Here is a 22,302-nt window from a genome sequence, read left to right as displayed (position 1 = left end):
CTCCAGTCCTATCAAGATCTAGGACATCATCAATTATGTTGATTATTATTCTTATTAAGCACACATATTTATTTGCATATATGTTTATATCTATGCAGTGGGATTTGGGGGGTGATTTTATTTTCTTCCCTATGTTCTTTATTTTCCAAATGGTATACAATGAGTGCATCTATTCTTTTTTTCTATGTAAGAGGTGTTTATTGCTCATGTAGTATGTACCAGGCTGTACCCCCAAATATAGGGGATCTGTTGGTCAACAAATCTGCAGAACTTCCTGCATTATGGAACTTACAGTCTACTAGGGGAAAAAGCCAGTAAACCAAAGATGATGCAGCTAGGAGATGAAGAGTGAGCAATGGGCTGTGAATGGCAGGGGCCTCTCTAAAGAGATGATATTTCATCACAATAATGTGAGGAGAGAACCAAGTAAGAGTCTAGGGGAGAAGGATTAGCAGGTGCAAAGGTCCTGAGGCCGGAAAGAACAGCTGCCATGGCTGGAGGAAACTGAGTAAGACGGAGTGTGATAGGAGATGAGTCAGAGCAGGAGGCAGGAGCCCAGCTGTGTGGGGCCTTGTGGGTTATACAGGGAGTTAGGGTTTTATTCTAGTGTGAGAGAAGCTGTCCGAGGTTTGTGATCAGGGAAGTGACTTGATCCGACTTCAGTTTAGAAAAGCTCGTCTGCTCTGTGGAAAATCGGTTCTCGTGGCACGTGAAGGTGGAAGGAAAGCCAGCAGGGAGGCTTGCTCTGGGGGTGAAAGAATTCAGGTGGTCAGCAGTGAGCACACTGCAGGTCACCAAGAGAAGTGGAACTGACCCTAACTCCTGAGGGATTTAAAGGTGGGATTGCGGGTGGGGGGAAAAGTGCGGAAGACAATTCTTAGTTTTATGGTCCAAGCAGCTGGGGTGAATGATGGCGTGTGACTGAGATGGATGAACCTTTGGGAAGGAGAGCAGTCAGGAGTTCTGTTTCGGACACAACTGAGTGCAGATTGCAAGTATCACCTTTCAGACCTTGAGGGTCAAGCGGGCAGGGGCTGGATGAGCGTGGGGGAGGAAGTTGGCCCCGGAGTTTGACAAGTCTTTGCCCTGGCATTATACATTTTTCCTCTTAGCAAAACCAAACTATGCTATAAGTTTTGCAAGAAAAGGCAGTAATCCTCTCGCTTTCCTTGGTTTCTTCTGTCCAGATGCAAATACTTCCAGAATACTTGTCCCTATTCGTTGTGACATTTTCTTCTATAATGTAAAACCTATAACTGACTTTTTCTGCCATTTCTAGGTATTTTAAATATTATCTAGTAACTTCCAGCCATGGAAGATGAAGGTTTATTTCTTTGACAAGTCCTCCACAAAACACTTCTCCATCCATCTTTCCAGGATAGTTATATGGCAACTTTTCACTAAATCTCTATGGAGGCTTATATCATTTATGACCATGTAACTGTTACTCACAGCTGAGTCGCCTAGTGTACTATTATTTCATGTTCTTTCCGAAACAGCTTTTTGGTTTTCTTTAGCCAGAGTGAAGCAAAGAGTATCAGGTTATGACATAGACTTTCCAGCAAACTTCCTATATTTAGCTTACCCCCTCACTCCTGTTTTCAAGGGTAGCCTGGGCCTTCCAGGGCCCTTGGGGCTCAGATCAGCCTGAGTCTACCTCCTGCCCCACTGCACCCACTAGCTGAGGCTCCCTAAGTCCTTGGCCATTTGTCCAAGTGCTCTCCAGCAGCATCCAAAATTTTGTTGACATCTCGGGTCTACTCTTATTTCCTGTCTTATTCACATTGTTCTTATAGTTTATGCTTTTTTTTTTTTTTCCTTTTTTGGCTACCCTGTGGCCTATGGAGTTCCCAGGCCGGAGATCAGCTCCAAGCCACAATTACAACCTACGCCACAGCTGCAGCAACCCCTCATCCTTTAACCCAGTGCGCCGGGCTGGGGAATCAAACCTGGGTCCTGGCCCTGCAGAGACATCACCAATCCCCTTGTGCCACAGAGGGAACTCCCAGTTTATGCCTTTTTAAAATTAAATTCACTGTGATTTTAGTCAGGCTTCAGGAGAGAGTAGAATTGAGTGTGGTGATCAATCAACCACATTTAACCAAATGCCTCCCAGAGCATTTTTCTTTTTTGGTGTGTGTGTTTTGTCCTTTTTTTTTTAGGCCCGCACCCGCAGCATATGGAAGTTCCTAGGCTAGGGTCTAATCGGAGCTGTAGCCGCCGGCCTACGCCAGAGCCACAGCAGTACCAGATCCCAGCTGCGTCTGTGACCTATACCACAGCTCACGGCAATGCCGGATCTTTAACCCACTGAGCAAGGCCAGGGAACGAACCCACAACCTCATGGTTCCTAGTTGGATTTGACTCTGTTGCACCATGACAGCAACTCCTCCAGAGCATTTTTCATATTTCCTGGACCACAACCTTCTCATACTAGATGCTGGTGGTGGTTCCTTACCCAGTGATTTTGTCCACCTGTTGTTCAGCCCAGCCCAAGAGTTGGAAATTGGGGAGTTGGAGACACCATTACCACAAGCAGTTGCTTTCTAGGAGGTATGCTAAATCTCGTGATTTTCCCGAGCAGTTTAGGAGACCTTCTAAATGGGCCTGAGGTGCCTTCAGCCTTCTTTGCTCCAGTGATGAGACTACATGGTATTCTCATGTATTCAGTTACTCTGAAGCAGAATCCTTCCTGCCACCAAGATGGTGAAAGGGGCAGGGTGTTGAGCAAGCAACCAGCTGTGTGACAGTGCACAACTAACTCTGCCTCTCTGGGCCTCAGCTCTGTCACCTCTTCTGTGATATGATAAAGGTGGACTGGAGCACCTCATTTCTCATCCTAACCTTACTTAGATCCCTCTGTAGAAAACACAGAAAGAGGAACTTTTCTGGTTGAAGAAGGACGGGCAGATGGCCCTGGGATGAGCCCTGAGATTCTTCTGAGGCAATATACACAATGGAATACTACTCAGCCATAAAAAGAAAAAAATTAATGCCATTTGCAGCAACATGGATGGAATTAGAGACTCTCATAGTAAGTGAAGTAAGTCAGAAAGAGAAAGACAAATACCATATGATATCACTAATATCTGGATTCTAATATACAGTAGAAATGAACCTTTCCACAGAAAAGAAAATCATGGACATGGAAAAGAGACTTGTGGTTGCTGAGGGGGAGGGCGAGGGAGTGAGATGGACTGGGGATTGGGGGTTAATAGATGTAAACTGTTGCCTTTGGAATGAGTAAGCCATGAGATCCTGCTGTATAGCACTGGGAACTATAACTTGTCACTTATGAGGGAGCCATGCTAATATGAGGAAAAAGAATGTATACATGTATGTCTGACTGGGTCACCTTGCTGTACAGTAAAAATTGACAGAACACTGTAACCAGCTATAATGGGAAAAAAATAAAAATCATTATTTTAAAAAAAAAAAGATTCTTTTGAGGCACCCCAGGGCTCCATGGGAACCTGGACTTAAGATATTTCTACAGTCTCAATAGGACAACCTCTGTGAACCCCGCTCTTGAACTTTGCTCTTTAAAACGTTCACCCTGCAGTCATCTTCCACAAAACACTCTTTGCAAGTGGGTCACAGGACATGCAGCTCCCCCTGGTCTCTAGGGCCAGGGGATGTGTCGGCATGGCATGCACTGTCCTAATCTCCCTTTCCTGGTGCAGAGGCGGGAATGTTGGTTCTCACTGCCTCTTAGAGGAGTGGATTGGTTGATTTATAGGTTAGAAGCCCTGGGATGGGAATCCTCCCAACGCGGACTCTGTAAGGACAGGAATTTGTTTTCCCACATTGTTTGCTTTTGATTTACTGTTTTGATATAGGACTGCTTTATGACTCAGACGTTATCTTCTGTTGCCAAATCATGCATTAGGTATGTATAATATTTCCCACGCAGTGACATCTCATCCTCTTCCACAGCTGCCACTGGCTGCACCCCACACCCCACAGGGGAGATGGGGGAGAAGAAGGTAAGTCGCAAATGAAGGCATGCCTCAGGCGTGGGCTGTGGTTTTCGAAGTCGTCATCTTTGTTGTTGATGGTGTTGTTTGCAGAAATAGGACTATTTCCCTTAAAACCAGTCTTTTTTTTTTTTTTGACTTTTTGACTTTTTGACTTTTTGCCTTTTCTAGGGCTGCTCCTACAGCATTTGGAGGTTCCCAGGCTAGTGGTTCAATTGGAGCTGTTGCTGCCGGCCTACACCACAGCCACAGCAACTCGGGATCCGAGCCGCATCTGTGACCTACACCACAGCTCATGGCAACGCTGGATCCTTAACCCACTGAGCAAGGCCAGGGATTGAACCTGCAACCTCATGGTTCCTAGTCGGATTCGTTAACCACTGCGCCACGACAGGAACGCTCCAAAACCAGTCTTAAGCAAAAGCCTGATCAATAAAACAAGTAAAATGGAACCCCAGCTTCTGTTGAGGGGTGGGATGAAGAGGGCTAAAGAGCCCCTGGCAACCTCTCCACCCCCTTCTCCAGCTCTGCCAGAGAGCTCCCAGCTCTGGGGACAGACCCCGGGGTCCTTTCTGGTTCCACCTCCAATACTTGCATGACTTGGAAAGAGTGGCTTCACCTCCCAGGGCCTCCTCCTCTTGCTCATCTGTAAAGTGGGGCTGTAGCCACCGGCTTTGAGTGACGCTGTCCGGGGCCTCAGTGCCAGTTGCTCTTCTGATGACCTCCTCCCTAGAACCTCAGCTTCTCCACCTCCTTCCCGTGGGGAAGGTTTTAGAAAAGCTGCCTCTCCCCCAGCCTTAGGCAGCAGGTTGTAATAACTGGGTATTTTCTTTTTTAATCCCTTCTTTCCAGAAAAGGTCCTTGTAAGGTCATTGTAACATCAGTTGTTAAGTGCCTGTGATTTTGCTTGGAATGTAAACAACATTCTGTCTTTGGCCCATTCCGAAAGGAAGTTTTAATGTTTTCCCCTCTGGCGGAAATAGCCTTACTTTGGTAAATGCATTTTGATCATTTGCACTGAGGTCTCCACTTTGGGTCAGCATTGAAAAGGGGGAAGCTGGTAGCGGCGGGGATTTCTCAGTTGAGTGTGGATTTGTGGGTGTTTTGTCTGTTCGTTAAAATAATGACATTATCCCCAAATTCTGCAGTTGTTTCCCTTCCTTCCTCCACCTGGGCCCGCAGGAGCGCTGTGTGGGAAATGGCTGTGTTTTCACTTTGCTGGTTGAGGACTGAGCCTGTCAAAGGTATTGCTTGCCTTCTCCAAGTTGGAGATCAGAAGCTATATATTTGCTCATCTTGCCTTGTGAAAAAGCAAATAAGACTGCTTATCTAGTAGTTAAATTCTCTTTTCATTTACTCTGTCAAAGGCATTATCCCATGAAGACATAATTGGAAAAGTATCTTCACAGAAAATAGCTCTCATTGCGTAAGCCGCGCGCACCCTTGCCAGCAGAGCCCATGTGTTTCTCCTGTAGAAATCCGCGATGCTCACAACCTCTTGTCTCCCTCCGAGCGTGTTCAAGCTTCTAAATCTTGTGCTTTTCCTCCCACCAGCTCCTTCTTCCCCTTGGGCTCTGCCTCTGATAAACTGTGAAGTGTGTGAGGTTGGCCTCAGCCTCCTCCCCTATAAAAGGGGAATAATAAGGTTCCAGCCTCAAAAGGTTGTTGAATGGATGAAGCATCATTTCAAGTAGAGAGAGCTTAGCACAGTAGTTGGCATAGAGTATGTGCTGAACACACAGCCCTTCTGGTTTTTTTTCTCTTGGTTATCTTCTCGCAGCTCACGTTCAGATGCGTCTGTCTCACTGGCCACATTTCCATGATTACACCTGGCACTGATCTGTATTCTCCTCATCTGAGGCTTTGCGTGGAATTCAGAGCAAGCACAGCCGTCTCCAGGGTGCTCTGTGTGCTGAGTATTTCTAGTTCATGGTCAGCTTATATAACTCCAAGCCTGGGTCTTCTGCAAGTCAGCCTCCCTGTTCTCCAGGGATGGGAAGCCTCGATATCACCTGGCTCTCTTGCACAGGAGCAGGGCTCTGCTGGCATCTGGATACCAGGTTCCTTGACTGCTTGTGTGCTAAAAGCGTAATTTATGCCCTCCGCCAACCCCAGGCCTAAACTGTAAGCCACACACAGAGAAGCAGTATGGCAGTGTACTTCAGAACCTGGGTTTAAAGCCAGTCTGCCTGGGGTCAATGCCCGACCCTACTCCCTACTAGCTGATCTTGGACAAGTGACATAATTTGTGCGTGTCTCAGTTTCCTCATCTATCAAATAATGATAACAACTCTGCTTTTAATATTAGGGGGTTTGCATTTTTGAAACCCCAGTACTCTGAAAACCGAAAGTCTTTTCCCAAAGGTTTTGTTTTGTTTTGTTTGTTTGTTTTTGTCTTTTTAGGGCCACACCCATGGCATATGGAGGTTCCCAGGCTAGGGGTCTAATTGGAGCTACAGCTGCCAGCTAATGCTATAGCCAGAGCAAAGTCAGATCTGAGCCATGTCTGCAAAGGACACCACAGCTCAGGGCAACACTGTATCCTTAACCCACTGAGCTCCTCATGGATCCTCCTCAGATTCGTTTCTGCTGAACCAGGATGGGAACTCCTTTTCCCAAGTTTAAGGTACACTCAAACTTTTTTTTTGTGGTAGCTTCAGAATCTGACCAGAACTGGCATGTGGCTATTTATTATACTCTTTATTTGTCTAAATTAGTATGATTATTCCTATGGTTCACCACAGAAATATTGCTGGTTTTGATTCTAGAACGCAACCCCTGCTGGGGTGTTAAGTCATGTGTACCCATCACGTTACTAAAATCTGATAAATTCGGATTTGGGAAGCCCCATGAGCCAAGAGTTTGGGATAAGGTGTTGTGGATCTATAGTAGCTACTTTGTAAGGTTGTTGGAAAAATCACCCAGGAGATTTTGCATGGTGTTCTTTGAATGGTCACTGAACTGGAAGGCCTCAAACATTAGCTGCTATCAAAGACATGAAAAAGCACTATGTCCTTAAGTATGAATGGTTTATTTTACCTCAATAAAAATGTTTATTTTTTTAATGACTGATTTAGTGTTTAATGAATGATATAAAAATGAATTTTACCCCTTGGACATGAAGAAAATACACTGTTTCTTTTGGAAAGCGATTCAGAATCCAACCAGAGAAGTAGGTTTAAACAAATATGGGGGCCACTATGCCTATGGGATTTTTCTCTGCACTCTTGATCACCAGGGGTCACTTATGCTAGCAGACAGAGTCCTCAGCCTCTCTCCTTTTCATCTTTTTTTTTTTTTTTTGGCTTTTTCTAGAGCCACACCTGCGGCATATGGAGGTTCCCAGGCTAGGGGTCCAATTGGAGCTGTAGCCACCAGCCTACAGCACAGCCACAACAACGCTGGATCCTTAACCCACTGAGCGAGGCCAGGGATCAAACCGCATCCTCATGGTTCCTAGTCGGATTCGTTAACCACTGAGCCACGACGGGAACTCCAGCCCCTCCTTTTCAAACTCTCCTCTGTTTTGTGGGCATCTGACACAGGTTAGAGTGGAGTCCAGGGCTGCCTCATTCTGAGAGGCTGTGTTTCTTGGACACCTGTAGCTCAGGTGGTCCCTTTTTCAGACCTCTGTCCTCTGTGTCAAACCCAGTTAGTTCTTAATTTGGGAACTCTCCTACTTCTCTGCACCCAAAGGCAAAGGATTTTTAAATCTCTTGGTACAAAATTGCAGCTTCAGTCTTTCTCATCTGTTTTCATCTCCAACCTCACGGTTTGCTAAAGTCATTGACCCCTAAGATTTTTCTGCCTTAATGTAAGTTCTGAGGCAGGTCCTGTTCCTTCACTCCCCTACATCTCAGACCTTGCTTGGTTTAACCCTTTTTGTCTGTTTGATTATTGTGGCTTTGTTTTTTTCTTAGTGGTCAAGTTGTGTTCTTTTCTTTGACCAACCCAGGTTTTCTCCCCTGTTGTACTTCTCTGCAGAATAGCAGCAGTTTACATTCCTCTGTTTTTCTGGCAAGCTACAAACCTCTTATTGCAAGTTCTTCCCAAATGCCTTGACTTTGGGGGTATATATATATATTCTTAATGTAATAAAGTGCTATTTTCTTTTTTTGCCTGTTTGCTTTTCTTTTTTATGGCCGCACCTGCAGCATATGGAAGTTCTCGGGTTAGAGGTCACATCGGAGCTGCAGCTTCTGGCCTACACCACAGCCACATCACAGCTAGATCTGAGCCACATCTGTGACCTACACCACAGCTTGGGGCAACGCAAGATCCTTTACCCACTAAGTGAGGCCAGGGATCAGTCCCACATCCTCACAGAGACAACGTCAGGTCCTTAACCTACTGAGCCACAATAGGAACTCCTAAAACACCATTTTCTTAACACCAATGCTAAATAGTATTAGTCGCAGTCCAGAAACTCAAGCTTGGAGGACAGCATCAACATTGGAAGAAAATCTAAATTTGCATATTTGCACTATGAAGTCATGGATTGTAGAGTTGGGACAGACGCCTTCTCCTTGTTGTATAGGAAACAGCAGAGGCCAGGACATTACCAAGAATACATTTGGCTGGTGACAGACCTTGAGTCAGAACCCGGGTCTCCAGACTGGTGTTCTTAATACTTTTTTTTTTTCTTTTTTTGGCTGCACTTGTAGCATGTTCCCAGGCCAGGAATCAACCCAGGCCACAGCAAGCGACCCAAGCCACTGCAGTGGCAATGCCAGATCCCTAACCCACTGAGCCACAAGAGAACTCCCTTACTACATTTTTAATGTGCTTTTTTCTTTTCCAAAAAATACATTATATTACATAACAGCTTAATCAAAGAGCAGTCCCTCGCCCTGTCTCTGTCCACTTCTAGTCCCATCCCCCAGGAGGCAACCACTCTTCATTCTTGTAGCTCTTTCTTCTAGTTTATATCTCTCTGAAACATGCTCATGTGAGTACTTCTTCACATAGCAGTTTTAGGTACTTCAGAGATTCTCTCTGAACTTTCCATTACAGAAAAAGGCCAAGCCCCTCCACCCCGCCTTCCCTCCCCCATCCTTTGCCGATGGTCGTGTTCCTGCTCCCACTTAAGGGTCTGCGGTGACAATAAGCTTGTGTAAATATCCAGTATCTAAATCTGTTTAGTTCCCAAGTCAGATGCCAAGTTCAGAAAGTGAGGGGTACCACACGATCTCAATTTATCGGGTTTCTGTGTTTCAGATGTAAGTTAAGTCATGCGTGCTCAGAGAGTGAGAAACAGAGCCCCCCAAAAGTGCAAATGTATTTACTTCTGGGGAGAGAGAGTGAGGGTGTGGACAGTGAGAGTCATCTGCCCGTGTCATTCTCTGCAGAGCCCAGAAGTATTTACCTCCCTGGTTCTTTAAAATATGTGTATTGGGAATTCCCGTCGTGGCTCAGTGGTAATGAACCTGATAAGGAACCATGAGGATGCAGGTTGGATCCTTGCCTTGCTCAACAGATTAAGGATCTGGCGTTCCCTTGGGTTGTGGTGTAGGTCACAGACGCAGCTCAGATGGCACATTGCTGTGGCTGTGGTGTAGGCCGTCAGCTGCAGCTCAGCTTCAGCCACTAGCCTGGGAACTTCCGTATGCCATGGGTGTGGCCCTAAAATGGAAAAAAAAAAAAGATGAAAAAGAAAGAAGGAATAAAATACGTGTAATGGCTACATCTTCATGTATAGATTTTAGACATTGGTGTGTCCCCTTCCTCTCACAGATAAGTTTTAGCTTGTCCTAATAATTGCTTCATGGTTTTTACTTGCACTCTTTTCTGTATATACGTTTCCATGATTTTGCCCACGAGATTGGACATATCCCATCAGTAGTTTCCCCCAGTGGGCCAGACATCAGATAATCCATCAGTTCCCCTGTATTTTCTGGATCCCTGTGGACATCCAGCCTGCTATGAGCCTGTCGTCCTGGGACCTCCCTTCCCCATCGTCCCGGCAAGTCCAGTTGCTACTGGCCTGGTTCCCCTGTTTGATTGACCCCTCTGTTTGCTAGAACACCTTCCCAGGCACGTTCTACATGGAAGGTTAAGTTTTTTGAGTCCTTGAATTATGGAAATGTCTGCCCTCGCACTTGATTAAAAATTTGGTGGCTGTGGAACATCTGAAGTTGGAAACAGTCTCCACCCAAAATTTTATGACCATTTTTGTACTGTCTTCTAGCTCTCATGTCATTCTTAATATTAGGTACCCGTCCTTCATGTGTGGCCTCTTTTACTCCATGACAGTTTTTAGGAGCTTCTCTTTGTCCCTGGATGTGAAATTTCTTGAGAATGAGCTGGGGAAGTCTTTGAAATTTCATTACTTGAGCGAGCGCTGCGCCGGTGGCCCTTTAAACTTGGAAATGCGTGTTCTTCAATTCTGGAAAATGTTCTTGTGCTGTCTCTTGATCATTTCCTCCTCCCTGTCTGGTTGGTTCTCTTTTTCTGGAATTCTGATTTGCCGGATATTGGACCTTATGGATTCAGAGACTATCAGTTTCTCCTTTCTATCCGCCTTTTGTTTTCCTTGTGGAAGACTTACTATATTTTATCTTAAAAACCTTCCACAGAGGTCTTTTATTTCACCTCTTGTATTTTTAATTTCCAAGAGTTCTGTGTTGTGTTTTGTTTGTTTGTTTTTTGTCTCCTTTTTATTTTAGGGCCGTACCTGTGGCATATGGAAGTTCCCAGGCTAGGGGTCAAATCGGAGCCACAGCTGCCTATTCCACAGCCACAGCAACTCAGGTTCTGAGCCACCTCTGCAGTTGACACCACAGCTCTCGGCAGTGGCGTATCCTTAACCCACTGGGCGAGGCCAGGGATCGAACCCATGTCCTCACAGGTAGTAGTCAGATTTGTCACTGCTGAGCCACAAGAGAAACTCCAATTTCCAAAAATTCTTGATTGTTCTCTGCTTGTGTCCTCACTGGTGTATCCTGGTTTGGGTTTATCTCTGAGGTTGTTATTTAATAACAGCTCTTCTGAAGTTTTCTTCTACTCATTATGTGGCTGCCAGTGTCGCAGTCTCTTTCCTGTTGGTGGCTTTCTTCAAAAGTCTGTGGATCCTCAGTCATTTGTATTTAAGTGTGAGGCCCAGTGGCTCTGGTTCTGGCTGTGTCAGTGGAGGTTTTGACTGCTGGCCTGCGGTGTAGGGGGAGTGTGTTTCAGAGTCACCCTGTCTTTGGAGGGTTTTCATTTCTCAGAGTGTGGAGGCCTTTGCTTAAAGGCCATTCCGTTTTCTTCAGAGATGAGTGCTTCCCTTTCCTACCTTGAAGCTGCTCTGAGAGCAGATGGGGACAGGGACCAAGAGCATCGTACCTTGTAGTGTGGCCATTCTCTATCATGCTCTCTGTCACCCTGTCCCTTCATTAAGCCTCCTGTCCCCCAGCCTGGAGGCTCTCCCAATCCATTTCCCTAGAAGACACACCCTCAGACTCTCAAATAGTCCCCATCGGATCACCCCTCCACCTAAGGTGCACAATCTGCAGCTCCCAAGCCTGTCAAGGGTCACCGCCCAGATAGGTATGCTCACCTTGCATCCATCTCCCTTTCTGTGGACATATAGGGCACTGTTTCCTCCACTCTGCCCAGTCAGTGATCACTCCTCTTTTGTCTTCCAAAAACATGATTTGTTGATATCTCTGATTGCCACTGTCTTGCATTCATCTTTTTTTTCTTTACTTTACTGTCAGTTAGAGGTGTCTTGGTTGAGAAAAGAGAGCAAGAGGTGGTCTCTCCACTATTCATTCAGTCATTCAACAAACAGCAGTCACATGCTCCCTGGGCTCTGGGCACTGCTAGGATGGAGCAGTGAGCAAATCATGTTAAGTCCTTCTTTCTAAAACTTCCAATATTGTGTTTACGGGAAATGCCATGCTCTTAAACAGCACCAAGTGGTCATTTTAGTGACATAAACTGAAGAAGAAGCTTGAGCTTATCATGATTCAAGAGCCAGTGTGCCACCACCTGGGTACCCCTATGCCCACGTGAAGCTTTACTGTTTGCAGGTATCACAGATGATGCTGGAGACTTGGGGCGCCTCTGCTAGATGAGCTGGGAACTGCCACATCTGCGTATCAGGAATCCTTTCACAGAGAAAAATGATTCATGTCAGCCTTAGACTTTGTCGGAGAGAGCAAGCACTTTCTATGACTCTTTATAAAATCAAAGTTATGGCTTCGCCAGGCTGTGGTGGAATCTGAAGGATATACACCATTAACATTTCCTGACCCAAAGTCATTAATAATAGGAAACGGAAGAGAAAGGAGCAGAATGACATGTTAATTTCCAATATTAGTGAGACTCTTCTTCAAGCTGTTTCAAGCCTGTAAGCTTACTAGTTAAACATTTTTGGAGCTGGCACCCCAGCATATGTGTATTTAATTATAAATCGTAGGCATATACTATTCCATACTTATAATTCATAATATATTGGGAGTATTACAAGACAAACAGATTTTTTAAATGTTTAACGTTAAAAGGGTAAGCTAAAAATAACTAGAATTGCTATGAACCTAAAACTGCACTTTAAAAAATCAAGTATTAATTTTGAAAAGAAGAAGAAAGAAAGAACTAGACTTACAATTTTAAGTATGTGTCTCCTCCTCAGTGGATCATACTGGGTCTCTGACTCTCTCTTAAAAACAACTTGCCCTGGAGTTCCCATCATGGCGCAGCGGAAACAAATCTAACTAGGAGCCATGAGGTTGTGGGTTCAATCCCTGACCTCGTTCAGTAGTTTAAGGATCCAGCGTTGCCATGAGTTGTAGTATAGATCGAAGACACGGCTCGGATCTGGCGTGGCTGTGGCTGTGGCATGGGCCGGCAGCTGTAGCTCTGATTAGACCCCTAGCCTGGGAACCTCCATATGCCATGGCTGGAGCCCTAAAAAGCAAAAAACAAACAAACAAACAAACAAAATACATAGAAAAAACCACAACTTGCCCTGAGGTCTTGGTCATCCACCCATTACTTGGCCATAGGCTACTGGGCAAGCCACTTGATTCTGGCCCTTGGTTTCCTCCTCTGTGAAGTGGTAATAAAAATACTGCAATTTCCCAGCCTTCCTTGTTGGGTGCTCGGACAAGTGAGATGGGCTGACATATCTGAGGGTATTTTATAAACTGTACAGCCCTCAACACGCACGCCCAGTTGTGTGACCAGTGGCCTCCTCATGTCCCCTGTCAAATATGCTTTTTCACCATCCATCCAGGAATCCTTCATGCTGGTCACCAGCGGCCATGGGGCAAGTGAGGCAGTGACTCTTCTTAAAGAGACAAACAAAACCGAAAAGCAGCTTCAGGCCCAAATCCTGCACTCCTGAGCCGACAGCATCCTCTCTACTCAGAAACGAGTACATTTCCCCCAGCGGCTCCTAAGGTGTTGTGCTCTGCTTACTGTAGACATTATAGATGTGGGAAAGTGAATCTGTCATTGAGGAACAGCGGCAGTGTCCGTGCAACTCGAATTTCAGTGTGTCCAGCTCAAGTGGAAGAGAAGGGCTTGCCTGATGGCCACTCTCCCAGCCACAGGAAGCTGTCTGGAGCTTACGCATTTTGAGGATGTGCAATGTCATAATGTTGCAAAACTGCATCTCTGTCATCAAGCAACATAGAGGATTCAGGACGCAAGTGGAAAATGAAACGTTCTGAGTCCCAGTTAATACAAGCGCCGTCAGCGCTGAGGCAGTGATTCCGTGAACTGCACTGATCCCTGACTTCCGCTCTACATTCTGCTCACGCTTGTCTCACTCCCTCCTCACTGTTGCCATTCCCATTTTGCAGATAAGGAAACCAAAGATGAGAGAGGTTAAATAACTTGCCATAGTCAGGGTGGAGCCACAATTCAAACCGAGGTTCCTCTGTCTCTGGAGCCCGTGCTCTTCACCAAGCCACTCTGCCCCTATAAGATGAATTCTGTACTTTCACCTTTCAGATATCCATATAACCCATCTTTTGTGGAGTTATAAGAGAGCCCAAATTGGAAGGAGTCTAGAGATCTCCTAGCCCAGCTGCTTCCCTGGGCCAAGCTGGGCTAGAACCCCACCACCCAGCATGGGATCTTAAAGCAGCAACACGTGATGTGTTGGCTTATTCAGCCACGTCTTCCAAAGACACAGAGGGAAATTTGCAATAAAAGCCAACACTCGGAGTTCTCGTCGTTGCTCAGTGGTTAGCGAATCCGACTAGGAACCATGCATGAGGTTGCGGGTTGGATCCCTGGCCTTGCTCAGTGGGTTAAGGATCCAGCATTGCCGTGAGCTGTGGTGTAGTTTGCAGATGCGGCTCAGATCACGCGTTGCTGTGGCTGTGGTGTAGGCTGGCAGCTACAGCTCCAATTGGACCCCTAGCCTGGGAACCTCCATATGCCGTGGGTGTGGCCCTAAAAAGACAGGGGAAAAAAAAAAAAAAAAGAGCCAATGCTCTTCTTTTACCCAAAGCTGGAGCCCAGTGGCCAAAGTGTTAGCCTTTTATATCAGCTGCTTGGCAGAAGGCAGCTGCATATCTGAGCTTTACCGTGTTGAGAACCACAGCTGTTGTCCATCCAAGTGGGGATCCGGCTTTACCAAGGGGCCAGGTGAGCCTTGCAGGTCACATTCCAACTTCAGCACCTTCCCCCACTACCCAGGGGGGTCCCCCACCTCATACCCATCCCCTCGTGTTTTTGCTTCATTTTTTTTCCAAAAAGTTTTGCTCTCCAGAAAGACACTATGCTATCAAGCATCTGTACCCCAATGTGAATTGTAGGCCAATATGTTACTTCCTGGTACATCTGGACCAGGAAGTAATATATTTTCTTGAATATTAATTTGAAAGGTTTTGCTTCTATGTCTGTGACCTATAGGCATCAATATCCGATAGGATAGAGGACAACTGATTGGGGTGCAACTATTTTTTTTTTAAATCCCAAAAACAAGTTTATATTTTTCCTTTTCTCTAATTTTAAAATATTTGTATTGTTAAACATCCACCACAAATGCAGAAAACTTCATAAAATAAACATACAAATTTGTTTGAGGTCAGTGCTCTCATAACTCCCACCTATGTTAAAAGAGAAATTTTGTAGTCACTTAAATACATCCCTGTGTCCTCTCACCTTTCCCCACCCCCCACAAGAGTAAGCTTGATCCTGAATTTTAAAAACCAAGTTAAATTTAATGTGAAAGGTTAGCCACCCCTGTGTTCAGCAGTAAGAGATGGCTACCTGTATAGTCTTTTCCAGCTGCAATATTTTGAGGTCCTACTTGGCTCTGGTACTCCAGTTTTTTGGTAAAGCATTTCCCCTTGGGTACAATAGTGACTTATTTTATGCAGCTTTATCCTAATGTATGCTGCAGACTTACCCAACAGTACCCAAACTGTTGGAGACCCTCCTTTCTGGAATTATCTGGACATTGCTAAGACAGTTGGATGGTTCCATGTTTTGAACTAAAGCTGTGTTGTGCAAACTGATCATTCAGCCTTGCATTTGGGCCCTTCCAGAGTCAAACAAACCTGGAAAGATGAATTTTCCTTCACCTTGAACAGTCTAAGGATGCTTTGCTGGTTCTAAAGCCATTCCAAAAGACAAGGATTTTAGCCCAGGCTGCTTGGGAGAGTGCAGGTCTGGTGTCTGGCCCTCCCCCAGAATGCTTTTGGAATGTCTATGAAAGCATCGATCATGTTCTCACCATTTCACCTGGGATACCAAGCATTCGTTCCATTTTATGTTATTTAAATAATATCAAATTTACAAAAAATTTTCAAGAACAACGGTACAAAGAACACCCTACAGCTTTTACACAAATGCAGCTATTGTTCACATTTAGCCTTATCTACTTTATTGTTCTCTCTTCGGATGGATAGATACAAACATACATACATACGTAAATAGAAATATATAGATACATATCCATATATGTTTTTTCATAGTCCCAGGTAGTATTTTTCTGAAACTATTTGAGGACAAGCTAATTATTCATAGTACTTTACCAATTACTTTGGTGTGTCTAAGAAGACTGTTGCCTTACGTAACCTCCGTGTAGTTATCAACTTCAGCACATACAACATCCAAGCATTTAATGTGATCAGAAGAAACCACCAAACAACAGTGGTTTCTTCTGCACACTGAGTGATAGGCTTCCCTTCTAAGTGGTGTGTGTACAGGAGTCTTCAAATCTAATTGTTTCAATCTGATCAAAATTGCCTCCTCCTGTACCAACAATCGGTCGAGCATGCATATTGACATTTCTGTTTTCAGTCAAATGTTTGTTTATTTTCTGCCTTCATTAGGGTCTCTAAATGCATCAGAGAAATGGTAAAATAAATACCCCACTCCCAGCGCTTAGAAAGGAAAGAGTAAACACCAGTCTCATTTAACACTTTCCTAGTCTGGTGGGGAAATGTTGCCCTTTTTCTGTCTGCAGCCCTTAAGGAGGACAAGTTCTCAGTTAAATAAAATATCATTAACACCCTCTTCGCTCAGCTTCCCCTTACTGATTGACTTTGACCGTGAACTCTGGCAGCTGCGCTAAAATACTAAGTGGCCCATGCCTGTTCTCCCTTGATTCTTCTCTAAACTCGGAGGTCGACGTTTGTGACACCTGTCATCAGCTGCATCTCACCCAGCTCCCCACCCCCTGTGGGTTTCCTAGACTCCTTGGCTTCTCCTGCCTAAGAAGCAAACATTCCAAAATATTCCTGAACATTCCGGCTCACAGCTGGAGGCATGTCTCAGCTGACTTGTTTCCCAATCAGAGGCGTCCACTTGGGCGGAGAACCGGTGTGGTGGGGGTGAGAGTGATTTGGGGTACCTTCCCCACGGCTGAACCCTCCCTGAGGGATGTGGAATGGCCCTGTTGCCGCAGGCCTGCGGAAAGGAGCATGGCTTTACAGGAGTGCTGTGCCTGGAAGTTTCCAGCAGCTGGAAAATCACATTTCTGGGTTTCGAATTGGAACCATTTCACACTAAGAATTTTGTAATAGTGCCTCTTTGCCTTCCTCCACCTTAATCTCCCTCATGTTGAGTTGCTGTGTCACTCCATTTTCTCTATGAAAAGCTCTCTTATATAAAAATTTCAAGGGAATACATTATTTTTGGAACTAAGCTTTATTTCACCAGCGCTTTATTAAAGAACATAGTTTGAGTCAGCAGTGCCCTTCTCAGCCCCTCTCAAGCCCCCCGGATCCATTCCCCAGAGCAACCTCTTTACAATCTTTCAGCTGTTTCTTCTGGTATTGACCTCCAGGAATTAGATGTTGATGTTGCATTTCCTGATGTATAGGTTTTACACCCTACCTACCGACTTCCTATTCGAGGAATTAGACCCCCTGGTACCACCCACCCTCCCTTCCCCTCCCCATCTTCCCAGGAGAGTTATACATAAAGTGAGATGGAATCTGCGGTCAGTCAGTCTTTACAGTATGATGATTTCAATGTTATTCACCAGAGAACCAGCTATGCTGGAATTATGCTTCCTTTCTTACACAGTTTTTTTTTTTTTTTCCCCCTCAGAGTTAATAATTGCCTCTGAAAGATTGCTTAGTTTACTGCCTACCTGTTCATGTTCTTCCCAAATGCCCCTGTAGATCTTTTAAATGCCTTCTGGTGCCATTTGCCAAGTGATTATACAAACATCGTGATGAGCTCCCCGTTCAGCCGTGCCTGGCACCTCCTGAGTCCTCATCTCACTGCTCCATCTATGCTCATCACTCTCTAGGTGTCCTCCAGGGACTTCCCTTCACTGCGCCTCTGTGTCTTGGATCTTTGTTTTTCTTGGATGCCACATCTACTTCTTTTTTACTTTACCTCTTTATTTGGGGAGAGCACATCCTCCGGCGGCTTTCTGAGAAAGGGTGCATGAGCAGCAGCCTTTTTGAGGCACGTAGGTTTGAAAAGCATGCCTGTTTTGTCCTCCGTCATCCTGGATGATGGTTAGTTGAGTATACAGTTTTCGGTTGAAACTAATTTCCCCTCCAAATTCTGAAGGTAACACCCTGCTGCCTGTCAGCTTCTGCTGTTGCTAATGAAAAGTCGAATGCCATTCTGAATGTTTAATGTGACCAGTCTTCTTGTTGGGAAGTTTACGAGATCTCTTTATCATTGGTTATTTCGTTTTCTCCCAACTAACTAACTTCCTTCTCTCCTTCCTCCCTTCCTCCCTCCCTCCATTCCTCCTTTTCTTTTTGGCCCATTCCTTGCACTTTCAATCCGAGATGTCTTTCCTTGATTCTGGAATGTGTTCCTAGTCCAAATGATTCCTTCAATCATTTCCCTGTTCCTTCTTTCTGGAAATCCTTTTTTTTTTTTTTTTTAATCACAGTGTAATTTAATTTTATTATTTATTTTTATTTATTTATTTTTTTCCACTGTACAGCATGGGGACCAAGTTACACATACATGCATATATACTTTTTCCTCCCATTGCTGTGTTGCGATGTGGAAATCTTTGTTGCTTAATGTGGGTCAGCCTAGGCGGACCTCTTAAGTCTTTTACCTTTTCTTCTCATTCCCTTTTTATGAGTCTGTTCTACCTTCTAGACTTTTTCCTTGACTTTACTCTCCAGTATCTGCCACTGGAGTTTTTATTTCAGTTGACATATTTTACATTTCTAGGAGTTCTTCCTATTCAGATGCTTTTTTCAGAGCGCCCTTGCTTCCTGGATGCAGCGTCTCATACCACTGGCAATATAATTATAGGGTATCTCTTTCTCACTTTCTCAGTTTTCTTTTCTTTACTTTAATTTTCTTCTTTTTTCTTTTTTTGTCTTTTGTCTTTTTAGGGCTGTACTCACAGCATATGGAGGTTCCCAGGCTAGGGGTCCAATCAGAGCTCCAGCTGCCGGCCTCCACCACAGCCACAGCAACACAGGATCGGAGCTACGTCTTTGACTTACACCTCAGCTCACGGCAATGCCGGATCCTTACCCCACTGAGCGAGGCCATGGATGGAACCCAAAACCTCTTGGTTCCTAATCAGATTCGTTTCCTCTGTGCCAGGACGGGAACTCCTCTCTCTGTGTTCTTATTCTTCCTGAAAGGGTTGTTTTCTTTGTGTTTCACTTTTCTGAGGATTTTGGTCTGACTTTCATTTAAGAAGGGTTTCCTCAAATATTTGCTTGATTCCTATCAACAGGGAGTTGGTCTTCCTCAGAGGACGTGAGGCCATTCCGTTCTCCTGCCTGGGAGGTGTAAGCCACAGAGGGCCGTGGCTGGTGCTCATCCGCTGTTCTGGACGTATGCTTTACCTTCACTCCTTCTTTTCATCCATTCTTCTGCCCTGACGGCAGCTTGCATGGTGCAGTTTCTCCAGAGAATAAGACTCTTTTCCTTGACGGTGCTGGGGCAGGGATGGGGGAAGGGTAGACGGAACCTCTAGGGACGGAGTTAAGTCCAGCTTCTCTCTCTTCAGCCTTCTACCGGCCCTCCTGCTTCCTTTCTCCTGTTCCCTCCCTCCAGGGTCTGGGTGCCTCCAGCCCTGCGCCTTCTCCACCTGCGTGGGAAATTGATCTGCTGCCTGCACATGCGCGCACTGATCTGTGGTCTCACCGGGGATGTTCCAGCCTCATTACTTTCCGTACAGGGAAAGCAAGTCTCTGATCTCAGCGTTCAGCCACTTTGATATCTTTAATATATTCTTCCACGGAGTTCCCGTTGTGGCATACCGGAAATGAATCCAACTAGGAACCATGAGGTTGCGGATTCGATCCCTTGTCTCCCCCAGTGGGGTAAGGATCTGGCGTTGCCTTGAGCTGTGGTGTAGGTCACAGACGTAGCTCCGATCCTGCGTTGCTGTGGCTGTGGTGGAGGCCGGCAGCTGTAGCTCCGATTGGACCCCTAGCTTGGGGAACTTCCATATGCCATGGGTATGGCCCTAAAAGCAAAATAATAATAATACCATATCTTTCCAGGGACTTATGAGAGAAGGGAGAAAAATACATGTCAAATCAGCCATATTTCAAGGAAACTATACTTTTGCTTAGAGCTGAATTATTCCAATGTAGAACATTTGGAGGGAAAGAGCATCCCTTCAGAGTAAGGTCGAAAGTCACCCTGCCATGTGCATGCATTCTCCAGAGCAAAGTATGCAGTGCTGAGGGACAGTGTCTGTGGTTTCTGACTCTCAGATGGTCTTACACCTGACACGTCTCCCCTCTTTCTTCCATAATGCCTGGTTCTTCAGGTGCAAGTGAGCCGTTTTCAGAATGTTGAAGAGAAAGAAAATGAACACCTCTGCTGGCATCTTCGCATGCCTTCTCACCTTTCCCCTGAAGGGAGAACATCTGGAGTCCCCCTGGCAAGGACCAGCCCCCTCCACAGCCCTGTCCCCTGGCCGTCCCCAGTAAATGATCCTTCGTAACAGCCCTGTGAACTGATTGTTCTAGACTGCCAGTGTCTGTGAAGCTCGGTAACAAATACAAAGCCCCAGGAAGAAGCAGTTCAGAACATTCTCTTCTTATTTAAAGAATTTATTTTTACATCAAACTCTCTGTATCTTCTCTGAATGTCTAGCCATGGGGAGATGAGAGACAAATTAAAACCTTATCTTTAAACTATGCAAGTAATTGCAACTCTGTCAGGTCCTTACTTCTTCTGTCCTCTTTTCTCAGACATTTCTTGTTATCCGTCCTCACGTGGATGTGAAAGGATTTCTAAGCATTTGCATCAGTGAGTCCCTGAAATGAGGGAGGAATTAGAAGCAGGGAGAAAAACCAAGCAAAGGAAAAAACACACCCAGAGTTCAAGTAATAGTAAAATACCTATTAATAACCTACAAGTATATATATATATGTAAGTATTATCCAGTAGCCAAATGCATATGAGCATCCTATCTTCATATTCCTTAGACACAGACTCTGAAAAAAGAAAAAAAAAAGAAAAAAACAACTTACAGGAGTTCCCTTTGTGGCTCTGTGGGTTACCAACCCAACTAGTATCCATGAGGATGTGAGTTTGATCCCTGGCCTCGCTCATTGGGTAAAGGATCTGGTGTTGCCGTGAGCTGTGGTGTAGGTTGCAGACAAGGCTTGGATCTGGCATGGCTGTGGCTGTGGCCAGCAGCTACAGCTCTGGTTCAACCCCTGGCCTGGGAATGTCCATATGCTGCAGGTGTCGCCCTAAAACAAAGCACAACTCAAAAAACAAACCAAAAACCTTACAGGAAAATGCTGAATTGATAGCATCTCCTCCCCACAATTCCTTCTTCAACGTCACCATCATCCCGACCACCCTGAAACCTCAGGGGCAGGAGCAGGAGCAGGGGAGGGTGGCAGTGATCAGTGTATTCAAATTTTCTAGCATTTTCCAGCATGAGCGCAGTGAGCTGCCCATTAGTTTCAGGTCAGTGTGGTTGTTGGCCTTGCTGTGGATAATGGTTGGAAGCTGAGTGAGAGAATGAACAGTGGACAGGCAGCGAAGACCCCTGGGCAGAGAGTGTCTGTGACCCTGAGCACAGTGGCGGTGGGAGGCTCCAGAGTGTGGAGAGGGCTGAGTGTTGGTCTTCATTGGGAAGATTTCCTGAGGACAGTGTCTCTGGGAAAGACAGCTTTTATGTAAGGGGAGGTGAAGGAAGAGAAGGTTGAGGCCAGAGAGCCATTAAGAAGAACGATTTGCTAAATGGACAATTTAGTGATATCTACACAGTTTGCACTTTAAATGCTCAATCATCGGATCAGAATTAACGTCAACCAAGTTAAATTGGACATCATGGTCTTTTTGTGATGCTGAAAGTACATCTTGCCTGTGGCTTGTAAACACGCTGACTTTAAAGAATTTGGCAAGATTTTCTAAGAAATGCTTTATTAGGGATGAGTATGTGGCTTTCATAAAGTAATTTGAGAGCTTTCAAAAGAAAAAAGACAAAAAGGGTTTCAGACTGTGAAGGTGGGGTTCCTGACTGGTAAGAGGAAATGGGAGTTCAGGATAGATGGGGAAGGTATCAGAGAAGACCTAGCTCTTTTTAAGTTCAGATCTGGGGTCCAGAAAATGATGTTCTTGGAAACTGAAAGAAAATAAGATGGAATTGCTCATGGTGAACTCGGCAGAATCACAGAGAAAAGGAGACGGTTCGGAAGACTGAACGTAGTCAATGATTTTTTGGTTTTCTGAAAAGGAAGGGAAATTATTAGCAGACTTGACAGACAAGGGGAGAGTCTGCCTTGTTCAAATGGTAGGTTGTGAACCCTGTAAGGGTAGGCGGTGATCACCAGGAGCCGACCTGAATTTATGAGAAACTACACACGCCAGAGACGGCCCACCTCCCCATCTGAGGGGCTTCCAGGCTGAGAGGTCAGGGACTAATATAGACACAGTGTCCCTGCTTTTAACAAGGCATTTGACAAAG

The 22,302-nt window shown here is 45.2% G+C and overlaps 1 protein-coding gene across 8 annotated transcripts in view; it reads left to right on the top strand.

Moving 5' to 3' along the window:
* The window catches only part of ATXN7L1 (ataxin 7 like 1), a 269,582-nt gene that overhangs the window by 39,544 nt on the left and 207,736 nt on the right, over nucleotides 1-22,302 (top strand). The window contains exon 1 of one of the 8 annotated variants that reach the window (XM_047752411.1): nucleotides 9,713-10,028. The exons of the other annotated variants lie outside the window; for them this stretch is intronic. Within the exon in view, the coding sequence (XP_047608367.1) occupies nucleotides 10,022-10,028 (7 nt within the window). The 5' untranslated portion in view covers nucleotides 9,713-10,021. Of the gene's footprint in view, nucleotides 1-9,712; nucleotides 10,029-22,302 lie in introns of those variants that run through there. 8 annotated transcript variants of the gene reach the window in all.

Source organism: Phacochoerus africanus, chromosome 11 (genome assembly GCF_016906955.1).
Source record: "Phacochoerus africanus isolate WHEZ1 chromosome 11, ROS_Pafr_v1, whole genome shotgun sequence".
Lineage (NCBI taxonomy): Eukaryota > Metazoa > Chordata > Mammalia > Artiodactyla > Suidae > Phacochoerus > Phacochoerus africanus.
Note: the sequence above shows the minus strand (reverse complement) of the source record. Positions and strands in the feature narration are given on the sequence as shown.